The sequence below is a fragment of the Sesamum indicum genome, linkage group LG10 (genome assembly GCF_000512975.1).
Source record: "Sesamum indicum cultivar Zhongzhi No. 13 linkage group LG10, S_indicum_v1.0, whole genome shotgun sequence".
Classification (NCBI taxonomy): Eukaryota; Viridiplantae; Streptophyta; class Magnoliopsida; order Lamiales; family Pedaliaceae; genus Sesamum; species Sesamum indicum.
Genome location: NC_026154.1, coordinates 15,876,426 through 15,898,853, shown reverse-complemented (window position 1 = coordinate 15,898,853; position 22,428 = coordinate 15,876,426). Strand labels below are relative to the sequence as shown.

Below are 22,428 nucleotides of genomic sequence, written 5' to 3'. Positions count from 1 at the left end.
GTTCTTACAATTTATTTTATATATTTCTGATGGACAGAACATATAGCATGCACTTATCCTCATCTGACATCAACATGGATTGATAGTTCTGCATCAGTATAATTACTTCTGACTATTCTATTTTGCTGCAAGAGGCTTCAAATTCCAGTTGTGACGACAACATCACTGATATTTTGATCACGTCGTGTTCAAGATTTTGTGATCATAAATCTCCTCTACCAATTGGAGGGCATCAAGTGTGGCAAGGGGATGTCAGCATACAATTCATTAATATTTGTATGCAGCATATACTATGTAACAGCTAAGCATTAAGCATTTTTGGTTTCCAGAAAACCTAGTGCTCGGACTGAATATTATAAAGAAGATGATGAAATTCCTTTATCAGTAATTACTTTAGTTTACTCCAATAAATTTTAGTAATTCTAATGAAAATGATGTATTAGAAGTTGTACTTGACCTAACTTGTGGATCTGTTTTAGTTGATTATTGATATTGCCCATGTACAGGAGAATAAACAGACTATTCTGTATGCTTATTGTCTATGCTGTAAGAGGATACTCCTAAACTGTTGAATTCTGATTTAAATTGTAATTTGTAATTTATACCATTGGGATTTCAGCTCTCACAATTATTGAGATTTTATTTTGGTGCTCCACAATCTTACTAATGCAATCTGTCTTCTTTTTCCTTCTTTGTGTGAGACCAAAAAGCCCCTGTGTGAATGTAATATAATTCATATGAATGTACAAGAAAATTTTGCCACTTCTTAAATATGCATCACTTTATTTTTACATAATACTAGTGACACAAGAAAGCTTTTTCCTTGCTTTTGCCTCTCTTGCTTTCTTACCTTCTACATTGTTAAAGTATTTGCTTCCTTTTTTCTATTAGGTACTTATAAATGCTGAGAAAATATAAGAGTATCATCAAGCATGCAATTATTCATTGTCTTCTACTTCAGATTTGATTTGCCTAAAAAAAATTGCTTTTCTTAGAAGAAGAAATTGAGGGCTTTAATTTGAGTAATTACTTATTTTAGTACTTGGTATTCTTATTATGTATGTGGTTTTAAGACTTGCAATATTTCAGATGCTGGTTTCCGTCTCTACTCTCTTTAACCCTTTCAGACAGTATTAAGGCTGGTTTCTCAACTTCCTTTCAAGGTGATTCAAATTTGTATGTGCAAAAATGCCTAACCTCCCATCCTGACTCGTCTAAATGCATGCTTTCCATTTGATGACAATATCACATACTTTGATTCCAATGCATATGATAAATCGGTCTGTGTACTGTTGAGTATTACTTTAGTTGTTGTGATTGAAGTAGTAATAGCTGGGTAGAAAGCAAGTTTAAAAAGCAAGAGTAGGGATATAATCGATTGAGTGAGCGTGTCTAGAAAGCAAGCTAACAATTTGAATTTTATCTAAAATTAGTTCTAGTCAAAAGTACTTGAGGAAAACCATAAAAACCTATTGAATATATATCCTATCACCCCTTATCCACAATTTAACCGCCCATTAATTTTATTACATAAAGTATACATGAGCGAGTATCCACCAAATAGTGAAGTTACTCCATTGCTTCGACAATCCACTAACCACCAACTGTCGATTGCTTGTGTTTAACTGTTTGTCGACAACAGTTACTTCCAACAAATTGGAGTTTGGTTACCACACTTTCAATTGATTGTCTCTGGCCGCCATCAACTAGTTAACCTAACAAATTGGAGTAGTTGAGTAATTACCTCTCTGCTCCAGGTAATCCACCGACCACCAATTATCAGTTTATTGTCTCTAGTTTCCAGTTACCGGTTGTTACTCCTAACAAATTGGAGTAATTGCGTAATTACCTCACTGTTATGAACAATCCGCCAACCACCAACTGTCAGTTGTTTGTTGTCAACTGCCAACTCTCGGCAACATCTTTCTCCTAAAAAAATGGAGTAATTGCATTATTACCTCACTGTTCTGAACAATCCGCAAACCACCAACTGTCAGTTGTTTGTCGCCAACCGCCAACTCCCGACAACTTCTTTCTCCTAACAAATTGAAGAGTTGACTTACCTCACTGCTATGGGCAATTCACCGACCACCAATCATTAGCTTCTTGTCGCTAGCTGCCAGTTATTGGCCATTACTCCTAACAAATTGGAGTAATTGAGTAATTACCTCAATTTTCGAACAATCCACCAATAGTCAGTTGTTTGTCTCCAACCCGCAACAACTACTTCCTCCTAACAAACTGAAGAGTTGAGTAATTACTTCACTGCTCCAGATAATCCACCGACCACCAATTATTAGTTTATTGTCTCCAGTTTCCAGTTACCGGTTGTTACTCCTAACAAATATGAGTAATTGCATAATTACCTCACTGTTATGAAAAATCCGCCAACCACCAACTGTCAGTTGTTTGTTGTCAACCGCCAACTCTCGGCAACTTCTTTCTCCTAAAAAATTGGAGTAATTGCGTAATTACGTCACTGTTATGAACAATCCGCAAACCACCAACTGTCAGTTGTTTGTCACCAATCGCCAACTCCCGGCAACTTCTTTCTCCTAACAAATTGAAGAGTTGACTTACCTCACTGCTCTGGGCAATTCACCGACCATCAATCATTAGCTTCTTGTCGCTAGCTGCCAGTTACCGCCCATTACTCCTAACAAATTGGAGTAATTGAGTAATGACCTCAATTTTCGAACAATCCACCAATGGTCAGTTGTTTGTCTCCAATCGGCAACAACTACTTCCTCCTAACAAACTGAAGAGTTGAATTACTTCACTGCTTCGGACAACCCACCTATCACTCATCAGCTTCTTGTCGTTAGCTGCTAGTTACCAGCCATTACTCCTAACAGATTGGAGAAATTGAGTAATTACCTCATTGTTCCGAATCTGTCAACCACCAACAGTCGATTGTTTGTCGTCAACTGGCAACTGCCAGCAACTACTTCCTCTTAACAAATTGAAAAGTTGACTTACCTTACTATTTCGAATAATCCACCCGCCGCCAATCACTTGCTTCTTGTCACTATTTGCTAGTTATCCGCCGTTACTCCTAAAAAATTGGAGTAATTGAGTTACTTCAACTTGAAAGTTTGCATATTACATTCAAATTTTAGCTATCATTATTAATACCACTTTAACAACGTTCGTATATCGATCAACTTAGTATTTAGATACTGAAAATATTTATATATTCAATCATTACTATATTTAGAAAAATCTCTATATATTCATCTAATCATATCAAATGCACTTAATTCTACAGAATCAAAACTCATAAATAATTTCATCCACATTACACCTAAGAGAATGTCATTGTAATTAGATTCTTATATTATTTTCATTTTTTATTTAGTATAACGCCATGCAACTTCTCTAAAGTTGGACCTTTTTAAATAAGTTTCAAATTTTAAATTTCACTTAATTTTATTGGGATTGGACTCCTCGTTTGGAAGCCTGCTTGCTCACCCAAGACCCATGTGCCCATCACTGACAATCTAACGACTGTATACCTTCCTGTGACGATAGGCATCCGTAATTTTATCACTTCCTTCCCATTCCAACGTGTCCATTAATGACTACCCACGTCAGCCTGGATTGCCTGTCTATCAAATCCTAATGCCACGCATGCTCGGCAAGTCATTGTATTTGGTGGTCCCGACCCCACCTTAGCTCAGAATCATCCTACCCTCGTGGAAGGAAATCATTCGTCCACTTGCTCAGTATCCACAACCCCGGACTGAGAAACCCAGGGATCCGGTTTCAGCAGGTCACTCACTGTAAGCTAAAATAATATTACCCAAATTAAATTTCATTGAATCAAATCAATCACACAATAAGTATAAAAATATTATAATTTGAATTCTAATCAATTCAATTTGACTTATCATATGACAAATAAAATACATTTATTGTGTGATTAGTGTACAATTTATAAAAAGTGATCACAGCAAGTGTGATATACTTGTTTTGACCAAACCTGAATCAGGTAAGATTTTATAAGTGTGATACATTTGTCATGTAATTAATTATTTTTTTCAAAATTATATACTAATCACCCTATAAATATATTATATTTGTTATATTCAAATCCAACCAAATTGAATTTGAATTAAAATTTTAAATTCTTGAGATATCGCGATACGATAAATTGACCAGAAAACAATAAAATCTGGTACCAAACGTTGAAGAAAAAGGAGTATTACGAGGACAGTTGTCGTGAGAAAGGGATAAGAACGGTCAGTTTTCCCGGGCAGCGCGGGCAGCTAACTTTCAGAGCTGGCCATAACCTCAGCATACCTTGTAGGAGAATACAAATGGAGGGAGCTCACTCAACACGTAGCAATCTCACTCCTCTAAATTTCGACTAATTTTGATTCTGGGTGCCCTTAGTTTCTCTCACTACGTACTTTCTCTTTCTAAAACCCATCCGTTACATGTTGTAGATACAAAGGTGTATACATACACATACATATATATATACAATTCACATGGGTGGTGTGTTATGGTTTTTGTTTGTATGTGGGAGGGGTGGTTGGCTCTGGGCGTGTGTGTGTGTGTGTGTGGGCTGGCTTTATAAATGTGGGTGGGGAGTTGCTTATGAACTCAAGAAAATATGGCAGAGGTGGCTCCTGCTAGTGCCCAATACTCCAGAAGGTCTCCCATGGAGAGGTGTAAGGAGAGGCGGCGCCGGAGGATCCAGATGCGGAGGAATGCTGGGGTGGTCGACTCCAATTATGGTGATTTTTTCACCTGGAGCCGTGCCAATACCGGTGTGGTTATCAGGGAGGGATCTCAGGGCGGTGGCACCACCGCCCTTGGGGTACCCGTCATGGCGGGTGGCGGTGTGGTTTCGTGGAGGCCCGGGAATGGTGGCATTCTCATTGGGGAGCCCATGCACATGGGTGGTTCCGCCGCCCCGGCTGGCCCTTCGCGGATGATACCGAATGCGCCGGTGGTGGAGGCGAGGGGATTTGCAGTGCCGGTGGTTGGGGCCGTTGCGGTGGCAGGGAGGCAGCGTGAGATGGAAGATGCGGTGGCTATTCATACCAACCTTTGCTCACCGGTTATCAATCTTGGCCGTCCGGTGCACTACTTCGGAGTTTATGATGGCCATGGAGGCGATCACGTACTAATTTCACCTTATCATATTCACATTAATTAATTCTTTTCATTAGAAAAAAACAATTAATTCTTCCAAAATTCAAAAAGATAAATGTAATTTTTTGCTCTTATAATTCTTTTCCCAGTTTGCTTTAACGTGCAAGGAGAAGATGCACGAGATCTTGAAGGAAGAACTGATGCGCGTGGCCATGCAACCAAATGCGATGAGAAGGGCCAGCAGCACCTCGATGGCGGCACCACGATTTCCCGCCGACGAGAGCCTGCTTCAGGAGGCATGGAGAGTGATCATCACTCGTTGTTTCTCAAAGACTGAGATGGTGGGGCTGCACACATGCGGCTGTGGAAGTGTGGGCTTCCGCTGACCGCAGCCTGCTGGCGTACTCAGGCACCACCGCCGTGGCTGTGGTTCTGACTGATACCCACATCGTCGTTGGGAACTGCGGCGACTCACGCGCCATCCTCTACCGCGGCGGCAGGGTCATCCGTCTCTCTTTCGACCATAAGGTAATACAAACACACATCTCCCAATGCATCATCATGTTCAAATTTCATTAGGTGAAAAAAACTGGAGTGCAGCAGTGCATGCATGAATCATTATCACACGTGTCTTGAATCTTGTCAGTAATTTCTTGAACTCAGTCACTGACATCTCAGTAGTCAGTACGAAGTTCATCAGAATGTAAGAACCAAATCCCACTTTTTTAAAAGAAAAAAAGAATCGAAAATCTTTTTCAATTACAAAATCTTTCTTGCAGCCGGACAGAGCCGATGAAAAGGCCAGGATTCTTGCAACTGGTGGCCGAGTACTGAACATGGATTGTGCCCGAGTTGAAGGCATTTTGGCCATGTCTCGAGCAATAGGTATATAAGTTAAATGAATCATCCTTACATATCAAATTTTCTATTACAAATTCATATTCCATTTCTTACAACATTCAACAGGAGACAGATACTTGAAACCGTACGTTATTTCTGAGCCAGAAGTGACCTTCACAAGAAGAGATCAAGAAGACGAGTTCCTGGTACTGGCGACTGACGGGCTCTGGGATGTGATGTCGACGGAGATGACCTGCCGAGTCACCCGCCAATGCCTCACAGAGCCCCGCGCCACCGCCGCTCCCGGTGGTTCTCTAGGTCTCAGTTTCCCTCCGTCGCCGGAAAACGAATTAGAAGCAGAGATGTCGTTCCCCTCCCGGAGCGCGTCGGCGGCGGCGCTGCTTACTCGCCTCGCCTTGGCCAGGAACAGTACTGATAACATTTGCGTCGTGGTGGTGGATCTGAAGAGGGCTGTAATGTGGACTGCTGCTGCTGATAATTAATTAGTAATTAGTATTCCTATGTGTGTGTAGTTAATTCGGAGGTGGTAATATGATTAGTGATTAATGATGTCCGTAAACAGGGGTTTGTTGTCTGTAATGCATGGCTGGTTTGGAGGTAATTATTGTTAATTAGTGATTAAGTATTTTATGTGAAGGTGCTGGTGTGATTAGTGATGTTAAATATGGGGTTGTGCTAATTAAGTATTAATGATTAAGTACTATTTGATGTTAATCTGTTGTGATTATTGGCTTCAGGGTTTAATTCAGACAACTTATTGGTAATTCTAACTCAATTTGTTTGAAATGGTGCTAATATATAACTACGTTAATATCAATAAATTGAATAATACATTCATAGATAATAACTCATATTATATTAGTGGTTAAATGCTCATAATTGGAGCTTTCAAAATTAATTGATTGTAATTTTGAAGATTTTTTTTTTATTTTTCGATAAATGTAAATTTTATTAAATAAATGGTAGTACATCAGTACAATACAACATGAAAGGCTAAGCAGTCATCTCAACAGACCAAAGGATCTGCCATAAACATAAAAGTGCACAAATATTAACAGAAGGAGGTAAATCACCACTAAAAAGAATTTTAAAGACTTCTTTTTCTACCACTTAATGTATAATCAACTTTAGATTATCTACATGTAATTTTTTGCATTTTGTAAAAGTTAAAGTTTGACATTCTTTACCAACCATGATCATACAAAATCAAATAGTAGAACATCATCATCAAAAAAAAAAAATCCAATTTTGAGAATCAATTATTCAAAAGTTAGGACAAATTCACCCAAGGGAAAATTATAATTTCAGTCCTGCAATTTAGGAGTAGTAATTTTGGTCTTACACAAATTAATTTTTATAATTTAGTTTGTAATTTTAAAATTTAGAAATTGTTGTCTTTTGTTATTGGAAAAATGCATTTGTCGGACATGTGACTTTTAAAATTGGAGCTTCATGCTATATGTGATCAAAATTATCAAAATTTTAAAATTATAAAACTAAATTATGAAAATCGTATTTGAAAAAAAATTGTCACCCCGAAATTACAAATTGAAAATTGGAATTTTCCCCAAAGTAATTAATTTAGTGTCAATCAACATTTGTACCAAAATGGTTTTATTTACATGAATTGAGTTTTGAAACACTAAAAAAGGGTGAGAATTATGGTATGCTGCAAGATATGATCTATGCTGTTTGGTATTTTTGCATCCAATTAATATAATATAAAGAATAACAAATCCTTGAAAATAAGAAGCAATTTTAATCCAAATCAAATTCCACCAAACTTTAATCATTATACCTGTTATGTAATTAATGTACAATTTAAAATAAAGTGGTTAATCATATATCAAGTAGATTATAGTTAATATTATATAACTGATTCGATTTGATTAAACTTGATCTGAAAATTTTTGTTTTCATAAAATAATATATATATTGAAAATACAGTGATGTCGTTAAAGTAATTATATATTATTACAACATGAGATATGTAATATAACAATATTCCTAAATTAGTCAATAACTTTACAAAGAAACATCGTACACATACAATTATAGAAATAAACTAAACATCTAAATTGATAAAATTCGAATGCACGATCTCTTTATCGTAAGATCTCAATTTCAGGGTCAAGCAAAGGACCGTTTAAGAGTAGTGATTTATGGGATTTTGTTCTTGGATCAATTGTGGATCCCTAGGCCCATTTTACAACAAATTCATTCCTAAATCAATTGGGTTTTTGCATGATTGTATATATACATGTGCAGGCCTAATCAACACCTCCTTTACATTCGTCTCATAACAAGTCCTAAAAAAACAAATTATAATAATACATATATAATTCATCACTTTTATTTAAAAAAATTAGTATAAATGGGTCAAACTGCGTACCTAAACATGCAATGACAAGAATACCCATGGCAAGACAAGTATGATACACTTAGTTACATTCTCTGAATTATATATGATTTATAAGTGTATTGCATTTATCGTAAAATTATTTTAAATTTGACCAAATTCAATTTAAATTAGAAGTTATTTAAATATATTGTAAATGTATCTATAGTTGAGATCAACTACAATTTTTTTCTGTCTTTTTTTGCTATAAAAATGGAAAAAGGTATAGCTCGTGAAAACAGCTTCCTAACTGCTACTTAATATTAGGAGAAAATACAAGTAACTTCCTTGTGATATCGTAAATGAGCAAATTATCCCTTTATAAAAAAAATAAATAGTGATTTATCTCCCTATATTTTTTAAATACAACAATTTACTTCTTTATATTTTTCAAAATGAGGCAATTTACCTCTCTGTTTCATTTTAAAAAGTATGGGGGATAAATTAGTATATTTTTTTCATAAAGAGGTAATGTGCTCATTTTAAATATCACAGGAGGATAAATTGATATTCGCGCTTGATTCATGGCTTCCATCACTTCTCACGTCCTCCACCAAACAAACTATATATTTATTTTATTTTATTATATATCCCTCAGTGGTGTGTGACTGTGCGTGAAATATATACCATACAATTCCCTTTGAGATAAAATAAGAGGGTTCATGTTCAACCCTAGTGTTCTTATATATGTATGTGTATGTAAGATCTTTTATGGGTGGGGTGTTGCTAGTAATTTTTATTTTTATAGTAAAAATATAATAATAATTCAAATTGTAAATTAAGTAATAGTGAAGTTCGAGAGTATCTGAAGATCAACATGAAAATTGAAGACCGATTGAAAATATATCTTAATATTTATAAATTTATCAATAAGTCGTAAAATAGACAAGATGTCGATTATAGTTTTTGCCTTGTCCTAACCTGTTTTAAGGATCCCGACTCAGCTGCGAAATAGACATACTTGTTTATGTTGGAATCCATACCCCTCACTTGGTTTCGGAGAAAGTACTTTTGGCTCACTAGCGTTCTCTTGGTTCGCACCCACTCCAGCTTCCCCCACCCAACCTTAAATGGGGGGAAAGTCCAAACATGTTGAAAACTTGAAGAAATGCATGGAAAGATGTATACTTTGCATATAGTTTGAAGGCTGAAATTTCTGTGTATTGCAAATGAACTGAGAGAAGAGTTTAAATACATAGAGAACTAAAAATTATCTGCTAACAAACTGACTCCATGTCAGCCTCCACATTATCTACAACAAAGCAATTGAATGAGTGCTGTTATACTAACAAAAACGTAAGATGAGAAAATGCGCGTCTTCGCGATCACGGAAGATTTCATTGCACCATTGGTAGCCTGGTTGGCTTAATGCCTTTTGTCAGTTCAAATTCAATGGTTTTGTTGTTTCTCTTAATATGCCTCATGAAACAGTGTCATGATTTGAGCTCAGTACTTCTTTCCTCTGCTTCATGCTGCCTTCACTTGATTTGTCTGATAGACATTATGCTATTGATTCTTCTGAATAATGAAGGATGGCAGAAGCTAAGGAAAGAGCTCAACGCCTGCAAATCCTTCAGACATGCAGTCTCTTGTGAAGAGGCGTGAAGAGGTGTTATTCAGGATGAAATTGGACAGGTGCATCTAGCATACCAGTTTGCTTTGGGTACAACCACTAGTGTGGTCTCAGAGCTTACTGCGGTTTGGCGTGGTTTAGAGCTAGCTCGAGCACACAGTTTAGCACCCATAGTTGTTGAGGTGGATGCTACAGTTGTTCTCCAGCTCCTACAGTCACGAGTATCTGGGATGTGGGAGGTGCAGCATCTGATCATGCGCATTGTGCAGCTTCAACAGGAATTAGGATCGGACATACGACATATTTTTCGAGAGGCTAATGGAGCGGATGATTATCTTGCGAAGGAAGCCGCGTCTCGACAATTGACTCGGATTATGTATCAGGAGGATATTACGGGAGTACTGCGAGGCACTATCAGACTAGATAAATTGGATACTCCCCACCTTCGCCGGTAAGCTTTAGTAATTTGTTTGGTCAGGCGTTGGGGGAGAGATTGGCGGGGGCATTACGCAGCATGTCAGACCACAGTATGAAAGGGATGAGCATTAGATCAAATTCCATTTGTTTTTCTAAACTTGTATAGATTTTGCACATAGATTAGAATTTCTTTGACTGTAAAGGGAGTAAGTACTCCTCATTTACTGTTTTCGAATTGTACACTCTATAATTTTTTCTGAGGTAATAAACAGGTAGGGGTCCGTCAAATCCCCCACCTAGGCACAGGCGACTTTTGCCAAAAAAAAAAAAAAGAAACACACACACAAACTCAACTTGGTTTTCATGAACAGGTAAGACAATACATTATGTTGGTTTAGATAATATTACAAGTTCACTACATTATGTTCCAACGCATTTATGTCCTGTCTAGTGAATGTTGGTTTAGATAATATTTAGCTCTTTCCCAGAACTCGTTTTTGTCCTACCAAAACAATAAGTTTCAGAAAGGATTCTGAGCAGACTAAGCAAATAGAACAACTTCAGAAACAGAACCAAGAGTTGGCTGATGAAAAGGAGCGACTTCTTGAAGAGATTGAGAGGATTATTGCAGAAACAGGGAATTCTTCCAACACTCCTGACATACATATGTATTCTCCAGCACCAATGCAATAGAACAAGAACTTCAGACATTGTAATGCATTACCACATGGGCCTGTCTGAATGTGATAAGCCTTTTTGTCTGTGAAGATTTCAGCATACTTTTTTAACTTTTCCCTCGTACCAAAATTCTTACTAAAACCAAGTTTTATTGAACCAAAATAATTACAGAGCAAATGTAATATTACATAATTTATTCAAATTTGACCAAACCCAGCCTCTTAGATATTATTTTATTTCTATGATCATCAATTCATTACTTTATGAATTTCAATAATCAAAACCAAGAAAGTTACAATATTTCAACTTTCTTAGAATCAATACTATAATCTGAACAAATTTTTCTAATTTAACACTTGGAAATGTGACAATATTTAATAAATCACGCGATCAACTATTGGCAATTAAATTGAAGAACCTTGATTTTCCACTCATTTTTCATCACCATCCCAATTGTTCTTCATCTTAGGGCCCGTGGGACCTTCCTCCCCGTAAACTTCAGCAGGCAGCGTTTTCACCAACCTCTCAAACGCAGATTTCAAGTTCCCCGGTAGCCATTTCTCCACCTTCTTCACCTCATCCCCGAACTCATACGTTTTCTTGGGACCCCATTCCCTGTCATAGTTCAACCACGGCGGCTCCGCCGTGCTCAGCCCATCTCCCGCCACCACCGAGTACCTGGCACCAGTGTCCATCACATTGTCACTCTTGGCAGTGTCGTTTCTAATCCCAATATCAGACGCCCCTTGCAAGAAAAGGCCCGCCTGGTAATAAGTTGCATGGCCATTCAACGATGAATACCCAACAAACTTATTACCATTCTGAAACTCCAGCAAGCAAGAATCCACCCATTTCCCTCCACTGTGTTCCGCAAAGTAGACTTTGTAAAGAACCCCATCAAAGTTGCTGATTCTCAAGGTAACGTGCTCCCAATCCCCGACGTGCTCGCCTATCTTCCCCAAAGGGATCTCATCAATCACGCCCAGCTTTAGCACTGCATGGCCATTGAATGGATAGAACAACCACACTTGAATATCAGTGAATGTTGCACCAAGAATTGGCTTAACATGGAGATAAGCCTCAGCACTTTGTAGATCTCCTTTCTTCACCTTTTCCTTGGCTTGTTCGTCAACCGGGAGGTCGAGCCAGTACGAGCCGTCGTTCGAACCTCCCTGAGGGAGGTTCGAGCCGTTGGGATCGATAGGAATGGGACTCGACTCTTCACCTTTTTTATATAGTAATGCCCCATTGCTAAAATACCAGTTCACTGAGGAGGGAAGGTAAATTTCCTTGGGATGAAAGTAAATATATGGGGAATATGTTTGGAATAATGCTTCAACTTGTCTTAGGTTAGGTGAGGTGGATAAGCTTGGATTCTTGTTCTTTAAACAAGACAAAGATAGGTCAGATTTCCCATCACTAGTAGTTGTGTTTTGAATAATAAATGTACCTACACTTAGTGGTTGAGCGTTGATCCCTCTGCTTTTAGGCCTTAAACCATAAACATTCAACCCATTGCCACTACTTTTTGCTGCCCCTCCTGCCCAAATCAAATTATCCGTCTCCGGTTCATCGGTGAAGTCGGTTCGAACGCACCGGATCTTGTCGAGGGACGGCTTGTCGGGCGAGGTGGTGATAACGTGGCCAACAGGTTTGTAACCATCTGGTGGAGTTGGGAGCCAGAAGTAGGCAGGGTCTTGGGTGCTATTATTAGCCCAAACAAGATTATAATCAGTTGGCTGCTTTAGAATGTCACCTGATTGATCAGCTGCATCTGTTTTTCCCACCAAAACCCAACCAAAAAGCGGTTGGTTGTTGGGCTGAGCATAGCTGCCGAGCATGGAGAATCCATCTGGTATCGAGGAAGGTTCAAAGAATGTAGCACCAAGATTACCCGGACCACCAGCGTACACCTCCCAAACCTTCTTGAACGACGATAATTGCCGCACTTGCAGCCCTCCAAGATCAATCACTCCACTCCCAAACTCACCACCTACACAAAAGAAACAGTGTCAAGAACATCAAGACATACATAAACATAAACGATGAGATAAATATATAAGATCAAGAACACATATATGAATATACACAAACCTGCAGGCCAAGTGGGCAAAGGAGAAGGAAGCTTGAAAACAGTGTCAATGGGCAAAGGATTCCTTACATCCTTGTTTGAGGACGAAACATTGGAGTTAAGACAATTCCCCATGATCAATAACTTGCAGATAACAATGAAAGACAGCCTAATAACATGGCTGGAACCTATATATGCAGGTAGATGGATAAGAAACAAATGGCTGAAAAGCATATTCCAAGTGGCACGAAACAGATCTCTCATATTCAGAGATCAAAACAAACACAATTGTTCACACAGGCAAGCTAAATTCGTTACCCCTGCATGAATCTAACGTGCAAGTTATCACTATCAAGATGGTTAATTATGTACCTCTCTTTCTCTTTACAATTATGGCTATTTCTTGCTGTAGAGATTTTAAATGAGTAACGTTTTGACTCTATTCACATAGCAAACACCTATAAGTCAAAAGGCAGCGTTGAAAATCACTGCTTTCCCACCCAACCACCGGCCCTAATTATTTTCATATATCTGTTTGTAATGAGCCATAGATGAGAGGGTTGGTGGAAACGGAGCTGGCAGTCAAAATTAGTCATTTATAGTGCAGCTTTTCGACAAAATTATACTTTTAATCCTACAAAATTGAGGTTCCAAAATGTTTTAGTTGTTTGTTTTATAAAAATTTTAAAATGATTCAAAATTTAGAAAATTCAACACATTTGATCATATAATTTACAAGATTTTCAAAATAGTTTTAATTTTGAGAAAACTTGACATATTTAATACTTTACTTTACGGAATTTATATGATTAAATGTATTTGAGTATTCACAATTTTGGAATAATTTTAAAAATCTCATAAAATAAAAGACTAAAAAGTGAGAACCCTTTATTTGTTGGGATTAAAAGTATAATTTCACTACACATTTTCTTATTTGTAAAAAGTTGGAAAGTAATGAATACTGGCCATTGATTGATACTACTACGTACGTTGTCAATATCATGGGATATATATACTATAATGTAATAATATCCGTATGGAAAGTCCAACTTACTTTGTATCAAATTTAAATTTATTTTTCATTAATCCTAAATTTTTTTTTCTTCTGTCTTATAGTCCATGATATGTTTCATTTTATTAATTTTTATTAATGATAGTTATTAAAGAAACTTAAAAATAAAATCATTAATAATTCGTTACAAAATTATCCAACATGATATTTTAAATTAACGAATTAACTTCACAAATTTTTATAAATCAGATGCGTTGTTATGAAACAAGTTTTGTAAACTCCATATATCCTCTTTTTGCCATTAGTTAGTACCATTAATTATTGTGGCCTAATAACTTAGATCGAATGTGGACTCGAATTATTATCAAGATTTTGGTGGAAACAAAAAATTGTTGAGAGAAGTAAATGTTCGGTTGATTAGTGTTGTGTGCAAGTGAACAGCACAAGAGTATTGGGTTTCTACAGAACAAAACAAAAACATCATTATAATACAAAGCGCCAACCTACCGACAGGCGAGTTGTCCTGTTTGCTTTCTAACATGTGAAAAAACATAAGGATGGCATGATTGTTTTCTGCTTTAATTCAGTCCTTTACAAGAAAACGATATCAAGATTGGGCCCAAAACAGAGTCCGGTATCAAATGCAGGTCCAAGCCCATATTTCCCCACCCCATCCTCGTAAATCTATATTATGTATGAAGTCTCAATCATAATATGTATATTTATTATTATACTCTTAAACATAATTGTTTTTACAAAAAATGATCATCTCTATTGATGCTAATAAAAAACAGCAGAGCATAAACAAATGAGTGAAATTCCTTATTTTAATTTGTGTACAATTGAGAAATTAAAATTGGAGTTCGAAGTCTGAAATTTCAGATAATAAATTAAAATTGTAATTTGACAATACAGTTGAAGTTTGAAAAAAAACTGGTGGTTTTCACCAGGGGAGCTTGCAATTTATAATCAAACCCCTCACAAGTTGAATAAGATCGAGTACCCTATGAATTCGGTGAGAGGTAATCTCCTGGTGGTTGGATAAGACTGAATCCCACGATTTAATATTAAGTGGGGTGGGGAGTTTAAATCCAGAGTCCCTCGACCTTCAGAGTGGATATAAATATCTTATCTGACTAAGGATGTCTTCTCGAAATTTTAGCAAAGTAGTTGAAGATATTCCTTTCCTAAGCCAAAATTTAAATCTTTAGGATTCTAAAGTTGCTTCTGACTAAAGACGCTATGCGGCCCTACTGGGACCGTTGATCCTATATAAATGCCATCTAAATTACATGTGAACACTATATCATGTGGACTTTTTAATTTGGTTGGAGAGTTATAGACCCTAATTCCTTATGGGCTACAGGGCCTTATAGCTTTTACTCGAAGTAGGTATCCTAGGCACCCTAAGCCTTTTAAGGTTTTTTTTAGTTTACATTCATTTGGACTCTCGTGATAATTCTTTATTTATTTATTTATTTATTTTTGGGCAAATTATTTGAATCTTTTTGGGTTAGTTTAATTTTTTTTAGACGTCGTTTTTAAATTTCTACAAAATAATGTTTCAATATCCATCACCTTTAAAATAAATAAATTTGTTCGAGTTATTATCACTTTTATTAATTTCTTTGTTTATTTTATTCTCTTTAAAATTAAATAAATATAATAAAAAATTATATTAGACACACGCTTGACTGTACGCCAATAACTAGTAAACATTAAGTAATAGGTAATGTACATTCTACCTTCCCGCAGTTATACCTTTGTGTCTTTCAATTGAATTTTTATTTTAAATTTTATTATTTTTTAATATATATATATATATTATTTAATTTAAAAGTATATATATAAACATACATAATCAATTTATATTAATTAAAATAGAAAATACAATAAAATTTAAAAAATAAAATATAATCAAGAAAATAAAGTCATTTTTATTGGTGAAGTTGAAATTAAACTACTTTTCTAAATTATTTTGTATAAAGCTATTTAACCTCAATTTAATTGGGTCTAGTTGGGATGGTCCACATAAGCAATACGTAGACAATTGCTTCCCTCGTACGCCCACACGAAAACGCAAAATTCCATCATTTGGCGCTCACTCTCCTTTTCAGTTCTCGCTTAGGGTTTTCAAAACTCTTCACCTCCCATTCTCCCTCCAACTCTCTCCCTCAAACCCATTAAGAGAATTACCTCAAATCTAGCCCTTGATTGCTGAAAACATGCCTCCGATTAATTTGACGGAAGGGGCGATAGCGATGCTTTCGAGCGGCGACGCTCAAGGGACCGACATCAAGCCGGTGCTGCAAGTCGCAGATATACGGCTGGTCAACACTCAGAATCAGAATAACAACGAGCGGTACCGGATCCTTCTCTCGGACGGGGCGTTCACTCAGCAGGGTATGCTCGCCACCCAGCGCAACGATTTGGTACGATCCGAGAAGCTGCAGAAAGGCTCCATTGTCCAGTTGACGCAATTCGTCTGTAACCTTATCCAGAACCGCATGTGAGTCTATCAAATTTCCGCCGAGCGGATATTTAACTTTTTAGCGGTTGCTGTGGAGTGTTTGATGTTTTGATTTTATTTTGGCTGTTTGGTATTACATATTTGCATTAGGGCGGTAGGTGATAAGGGATAGGAATATGGGAGTTGATTGATTGAGAAAGGGTAACTCAGCCATCGGTTTTTTAAATTTGAGTCTTCCCTCACTACTTTGTATAAATTGAAATTTTTTATTTGTATTGTTGGATATTGTCGGGATTGTTATCCGCTTGTTTATTTATCTAATAAAATGCTTAAGCTTTTGTGTCTGTAGTGGATTTTCAAGATTGAATCGATTGCAATATAATCTACATAGTGATAATGTTGCTTCAGAAAATGGGAAAAATTATTCTTTTTCCTCATTTGTATTGCAACTATTAAAGAATCATGACTAATCATGCAAGAGTTGCATAGATGATAGTGTACATTGGAAGAATTGATGAGATGCTGCTGTTCTTGAACTTTTCAGATAGGTCTCTTTGTTCCGCCCTGTCATTTATTGTTTTTATATTATAGTCCTGCTAACCACATTCCATCATGGACTCTGAGCAGGATTATCATCATCATTGATCTGGATGTGATAGTTGAAAAATGTGATCCTATTGGTGAACCAAAACAATATCCAACAAAGACAGATGGGAATGTTTCTTCGGTAGCCAGGCCGTCCACGCCCAGTCAGCCAATGAATCAGCCAGCTGCCAGTAGTGGTAATCCTCCACCTTATGGTGCCAGTTCAGTCATGAGTTCAGCTCCTAGGCCAAATGTGGGGGGCGGTGGTGTTCATGTTCCTCATTTGGGGGAAGATCGTAGTGCAGGCTCACATTCGTATAGTAGTTCTTTTTCAAGCAATATGGATGCCGGGAGATATAAATCTTCAAATGCTCCACCAGTATATCCAAAAACAGAAACTAGTCCTGTTGTTTCGCGGGCCCCTGTGAATAATTATGTCCGCCCGCCTCAGTCACTATATCATCAGCCTCCTCCAATGTTTGCCAACAGAGGGCCAATAGCTAAAAATGAAGCTCCTCCAAGAATCATTCCTATTGCTGCATTGAATCCGTATCAGGGAAGGTGGACAATTAAGGCTAGAGTAACAGCTAAGGGAGAACTCAGGCACTACAATAATCCTCGAGGTGATGGTAAAGTATTCTCCTTTGACCTTCTTGATTCTGATGGTGGAGAAATAAGGGTGACATGCTTCAATGCTGTGGCTGATCAATTTTACCATCAAATTGAGCCAGGTAGAGTTTATATGATCTCAAGAGGGACACTGAAACCTGCTCAAAAAGCTTTCAATCACCTACGCAATGATCATGAAATTATGCTGGACAGCACTTCCACTGTGCAGCCTTGCTTTGAGGATGATAAATCAATCCCACAGCAGCAATTTCATTTTCGCCCTATAAGTGACATTGAAGGCATGGAGAACAACAGTGTTGTGGATGTGATTGGTGTTGTTTCTTCAATCAGTCCATCCAGCTCAATAATGAGAAAAAATGGTACTGAAACTCAGAAAAGAACCCTCCAACTGAAGGACATGTCTGGGAGAAGTGTTGAGTTGTCGTTGTGGGGAAACTTCTGCAATGCTGAAGGCCAAACACTACAGAACATGTGTGATTCTGGGATCTTTCCTGTTTTGGCGGTGAAATCTGGCAGAGTTAATGATTTTAATGGAAAATCTGTAGGGACCATATCCACTAGTCAGTTGTTCATAGAGCCTGATTTTCCTGAGGCCCAGAAACTTAAAACGTGGTTCGAAAATGATGGAAAGAGCATCCCTGCAATATCAATATCCAGGGAAACAAGTATAGTGCGGACAGATGTGCGCAAAACTATATCTCAGATTAAAGATGAAAAATTAGGGACGTCCGAGAAGCCTGATTGGATCATGGTCTCTGCCACTCTGACATTCATAAAAGTGGATAATTTTTGCTACACTGCATGTCCCATCATGATTGGCGATCGTCAATGTAACAAAAAGGTTACGAATAATGGGGATGGGAAATGGCGATGCGATAGATGTGATCAATTAGTTGATGAATGTGATTATAGGTATATCCTCCAGATGCAAATCCAGGATCACACCGGCTTAACATGGGTGACTGCCTTTCAGGAAAGTGGGGAGGACATAATGGGTATGTCTGCAAAAGATTTGTATTACTTAAAGTATGAAGAACAAGATGATGAGAAATTTGCTGAACTTGTGCGAAGTGTTCTTTTCACTAAATTTTTATTCAAGTTGAAAGTGAAGGAAGAGACATTTAGTGACGAACAGCGGGTAAAGTCAACAGTTGTCAAAGCAGAGAAAGTGAATTTCCAAACAGAGACTAGGTATCTGCTGGACTTGATAGCTAAATTCAAAGAAGAGGACTCGGGTTCTCTACCACCAAAAAGTGAAAATATAATTTCAACATCTGGGCTTAGTACAGGTGGATTTGGTATTGGAAGTAGGGAATCCGTACCACCTGCTGTGAATTACAGTGGGACTACTAGCAATGTTACCAGGGAGACTGGTGTACCTACAAGTCAGATGAATTCATATAGTAATCAGTACGGTGGCTCAAGATTTCCTTCAGCTGGCTCCTCTGGCATGTATACGAGCTGTAGTAGCTGTGGTGGAACAGGACATAACTCTTCCAATTGCCCAAGTCTTATGAGTGGTCCAGGACAATCTTATGGAAGTGGTCTCGGCAACAAGGGAATTCCTGGGGCAGGTGGTGGGGGTGCATCTGGTGAGTGCTTTAAGTGCCATCAATTAGGCCACTGGGCAAGGGATTGCCCGGGCACGAGCAATGTGCCTCCTGCTTATGGGAGCAGTAATGTGACCCCTGGGAGATATGGCATGGCACCGAAGCAGCACGTTGGTGGGTTTTGAGTTTCTTTAGGGTGATAATAGTTGATGAAATCCCCTGTACAATAACTAACTCTCTGTTTTGTGAAAAGCATGCTGCTATACCAAGTTTTGGGATCGTTGCTATAGTTTTGTACAGCGGTTTCAGAAAATAGCTCTGGCTTGTTGCCGTGCACTTGTGAAACTCTTAGAGATTGGGTTGGTGGGACTTGAGAATCAGTGGCAAGTTATCACTGTGTAGCCCCTTTTTATGTAAATTATTTCCCTTTTACTTTCTGGCAAAAAAGTTATTTAAATTCATTATTGGAGTCTCAATTTTTTTGTTGCGTAGAAACTTTGTAGATTTTCTGGCAGTGTTTGAGTTCTGGGCACTGGATACTGGCTTGTTTGATGGATTTACATCTTTATCACTAACTATAAAGTTAGGTTACACGAGTTTCTTGTACTGAATTTCAGCAAGGCGTTTAATTTCCTCCCAAACACAAGAATCATTCTAAGATGATCAGATGCTTCAATGATACAATTTTATTAAACCTTAAAATGACATGACGCAAACGAGGTGTCCTACTCCTGTGCTTGAACCCATTATTCTTTGGTTCTAACAAATTGAGGTTCACCTGCTACATTCTTCTTAGTATACTAGCTATTGTGGTGTTTTGTTTCTACGTGTATATAATTAATAATTTTTTTAAATAAATTAATTATTAATTTTTTATACTTTAAAATATATTATAAATAAAAGCAAAATATATAAACCAATACGTTATATTAATAAAAAATAGAGAAAAAAAATAATTTATCAATTAATATAAATATTATAAAAATTTAATAAATTAATTATTTTATCATGAATAACATTTTTTACTTTACAAAAAATTAGTACTACAGTGTTATTAACCATTATTTGTGAGTGTGAATGATTTTTTCTTATATTAGCATAGATATTGTGCCGGCCCAAGGTAACTGGTTTGGAGGGTTTAAGCACTTGGAAACCTCTCGCCTATGTGTTCTTAATTTTATAATAAGCATTCTCACCTGAAAACAGAGTCGGCGTCATAAAAGTAAGATCAACATTCCATAAACTCATAAAATTGCCAATTTCACTGAGAAAGTAGCAAGTTGACCCTCAAAATGGATGCTGAAGAATGTGACAAATCCCCACGAAGTTATGCTCCAACCCACAAACACAACAGGAATAGCGACGCTAACAGTAAGGAACAGCAACCCGGAAAACCATGGTCCAGCAGCTCCCGTTCCTTTGACAAGGTAGATGCTTAAAGATCTGGCATTCCCATACCAGTTTTAGCATCATAAGTCTTCTCTAGAACAAACTCCATTGGAGTGTCCTTGGGACCAACTGCAGAACAAGAAAGAAAGCTAAGAAAATCGTACTTAATCATAAAAGAGTAATTTGAACAAATGATCAAATAACTGTAGGATTAAGCCTTGCTGGAACCCAAGAAGCAGCTCCATGGCAATATGACGCTTCAAGTTATAAGCCGGTCCCCTTTAACTTACTAGTCTCTAGAGTGTGCTATTTTTCTTGGTTAGAAGTGCTCTGTACTAACTAATCTGACTACCAAGTTACACTCATTTACTACAGTTTCATTCTCAATTCAACACCCAACGACCCCCACCCCACCAACAGAGGTCAGCACATGAGGAGGATTCCCATAACTCGGGGGCAGAAAATCTCTAACATCAAAAGGCCAAAATTAGTCTCAATCACCACATAAAACAAATTCCTACAAATTATAATCCTGCCATTTTCTTTAATAGATCTAAATTTGTTTAAAGTTGATAACTAAGTACAACTAACAAATATATAAAGGAAAACACCACCACCACCAACTTATCTAGAAAATTTCAAACACAGCTAAATTGAGGAGTTACAACTTACAAGTACCCAATTGGTGTCACCTTTCAGCCTGTGCTGGCATAAACCACACAGAGCAAAGCAACATTGGAAAAGAGAAAAATAAACAAGGATACTCCACTTATAACTTCCTTGAATGATTTTCACATCAGTAAATTAAGGATTCAAACCCGAAGCCATTTATCGGAAATTCCAACTTAGTGAATTTCTTGTTCTATGTGACATCCTCTGTTAACACACTCATTGGGCAAAGATTCCATTCTAACTACGACAGTCTTATTAATCTTGAGATTCTTGACCACACTCTAGGAAGATACCACAAGCTATATAAGATTCTATGTATCCCTCAGCATCACAAAATTCAACATACTATCTTCACAAACTACCATCCACATCTGTATTAGAGCAGAACTGATAAAGTATTAGCCTCATACTCGGTGACTTCAGACCGCATTTCAGTGATCCTCTTATATCATGATTCATGTTGAACAACATGCAATTCAAAGGCATTTTGCAAATGGCTGACCATATGCTGGAGACCAAGCTTCAGATAGACAAAATTAACACAGAGGTGCAAGCATAAAGAATCTGAAACTTACGAGTAGTTGGTCTAGGTGTGCTCCTTATCTTTAAGATCTCGGGACGGGGAATTATGGATCCTGATGCTCCAATACCTCTAGATACTCGTACTTTGGTGCCATCTTCTAAGTATTTAATCCCAACCTTGCAGGGCTTCCTACAAAGGTAAATGTCAGCGAACGTTTTATTGAATAACGAAAAGAAAAGGGCATTAGCACCTCACCCTGTGACTGGATCTAGAACCTGAACATTTGAGACATGAAGGGGGGCTTCTACTGAGAAAATCCCGCCTTCATGACCTTGCCCTTGCTTGATATGCTTCTTGACCTGTAGAGAGTTTTTTATTAGAAAATGAGCCAAGCACACTAAGAACAGAACAGAAGAAGCAACAGACACTAGACAAGGACTACTAGTACAAAGCAAAGTCAAGTCCTCGTGGAATTGCAATCACTAATATTCTCCTG

General features: G+C 37.4%; 5 protein-coding genes across 7 annotated transcripts in view; 3 read left to right on the top strand and 2 right to left on the bottom strand.

The window, feature by feature from the left end:
- Positions 1–585, top strand: part of LOC105172755 (ATP-dependent Clp protease proteolytic subunit 4, chloroplastic) — a 3,356-nt gene extending 2,771 nt beyond the window's left edge. The window contains exon 3 of one of the 2 annotated variants that reach the window (XM_020697503.1): positions 133–585. The gene's annotated coding sequence lies outside the window, so the exon portion shown is untranslated. Of the gene's footprint in view, positions 1–37 lie in introns of both variants that reach the window. The other variant, XM_011094331.2, reaches the window with a different exon arrangement.
- On the top strand, positions 4,619–6,600 carry LOC105172841 (probable protein phosphatase 2C 75). Its single transcript, XM_011094418.2, has 5 exons — positions 4,619–5,131; positions 5,253–5,421; positions 5,474–5,631; positions 5,883–5,988; positions 6,070–6,600. The coding sequence occupies exons 1-5, from the start codon at positions 4,619–4,621 to the stop codon at positions 6,444–6,446; spliced, it is 1,323 nt and encodes a 440-aa protein (XP_011092720.1). The 3' UTR covers positions 6,447–6,600.
- On the bottom strand, positions 11,357–13,519 carry LOC105172754. The gene is made up of 2 exons (XM_011094330.2): positions 13,125–13,519; positions 11,357–13,023 (listed from the first exon to the last, which is right to left on the bottom strand). Exons 1-2 carry the CDS (start codon positions 13,363–13,365, stop codon positions 11,462–11,464), a joined length of 1,803 nt encoding a protein of 600 aa, XP_011092632.1. The 5' UTR covers positions 13,366–13,519; the 3' UTR covers positions 11,357–11,461.
- LOC105172753 (replication protein A 70 kDa DNA-binding subunit A) lies at positions 16,167–19,809 on the top strand. Its single transcript, XM_011094329.2, has 2 exons — positions 16,167–16,622; positions 17,211–19,809. Exons 1-2 carry the CDS (start codon positions 16,339–16,341, stop codon positions 19,531–19,533), a joined length of 2,607 nt encoding a protein of 868 aa, XP_011092631.1. The 5' UTR covers positions 16,167–16,338; the 3' UTR covers positions 19,534–19,809.
- Positions 20,486–22,428, bottom strand: part of LOC105172752 (50S ribosomal protein L24) — a 3,566-nt gene continuing 1,623 nt past the window's right edge. For both annotated transcript variants that reach the window (XM_011094328.2, XM_020697131.1), the window contains exons 4-6: positions 22,188–22,291; positions 21,985–22,121; positions 20,486–20,866 (exon numbers count right to left, since the gene is read on the bottom strand). In XM_011094328.2, the coding sequence (XP_011092630.1) occupies positions 20,784–20,866; positions 21,985–22,121; positions 22,188–22,291 (324 nt within the window). In that variant the 3' untranslated portion in view covers positions 20,486–20,783. The remainder of the gene's footprint in view (positions 20,867–21,984; positions 22,122–22,187; positions 22,292–22,428) is intronic.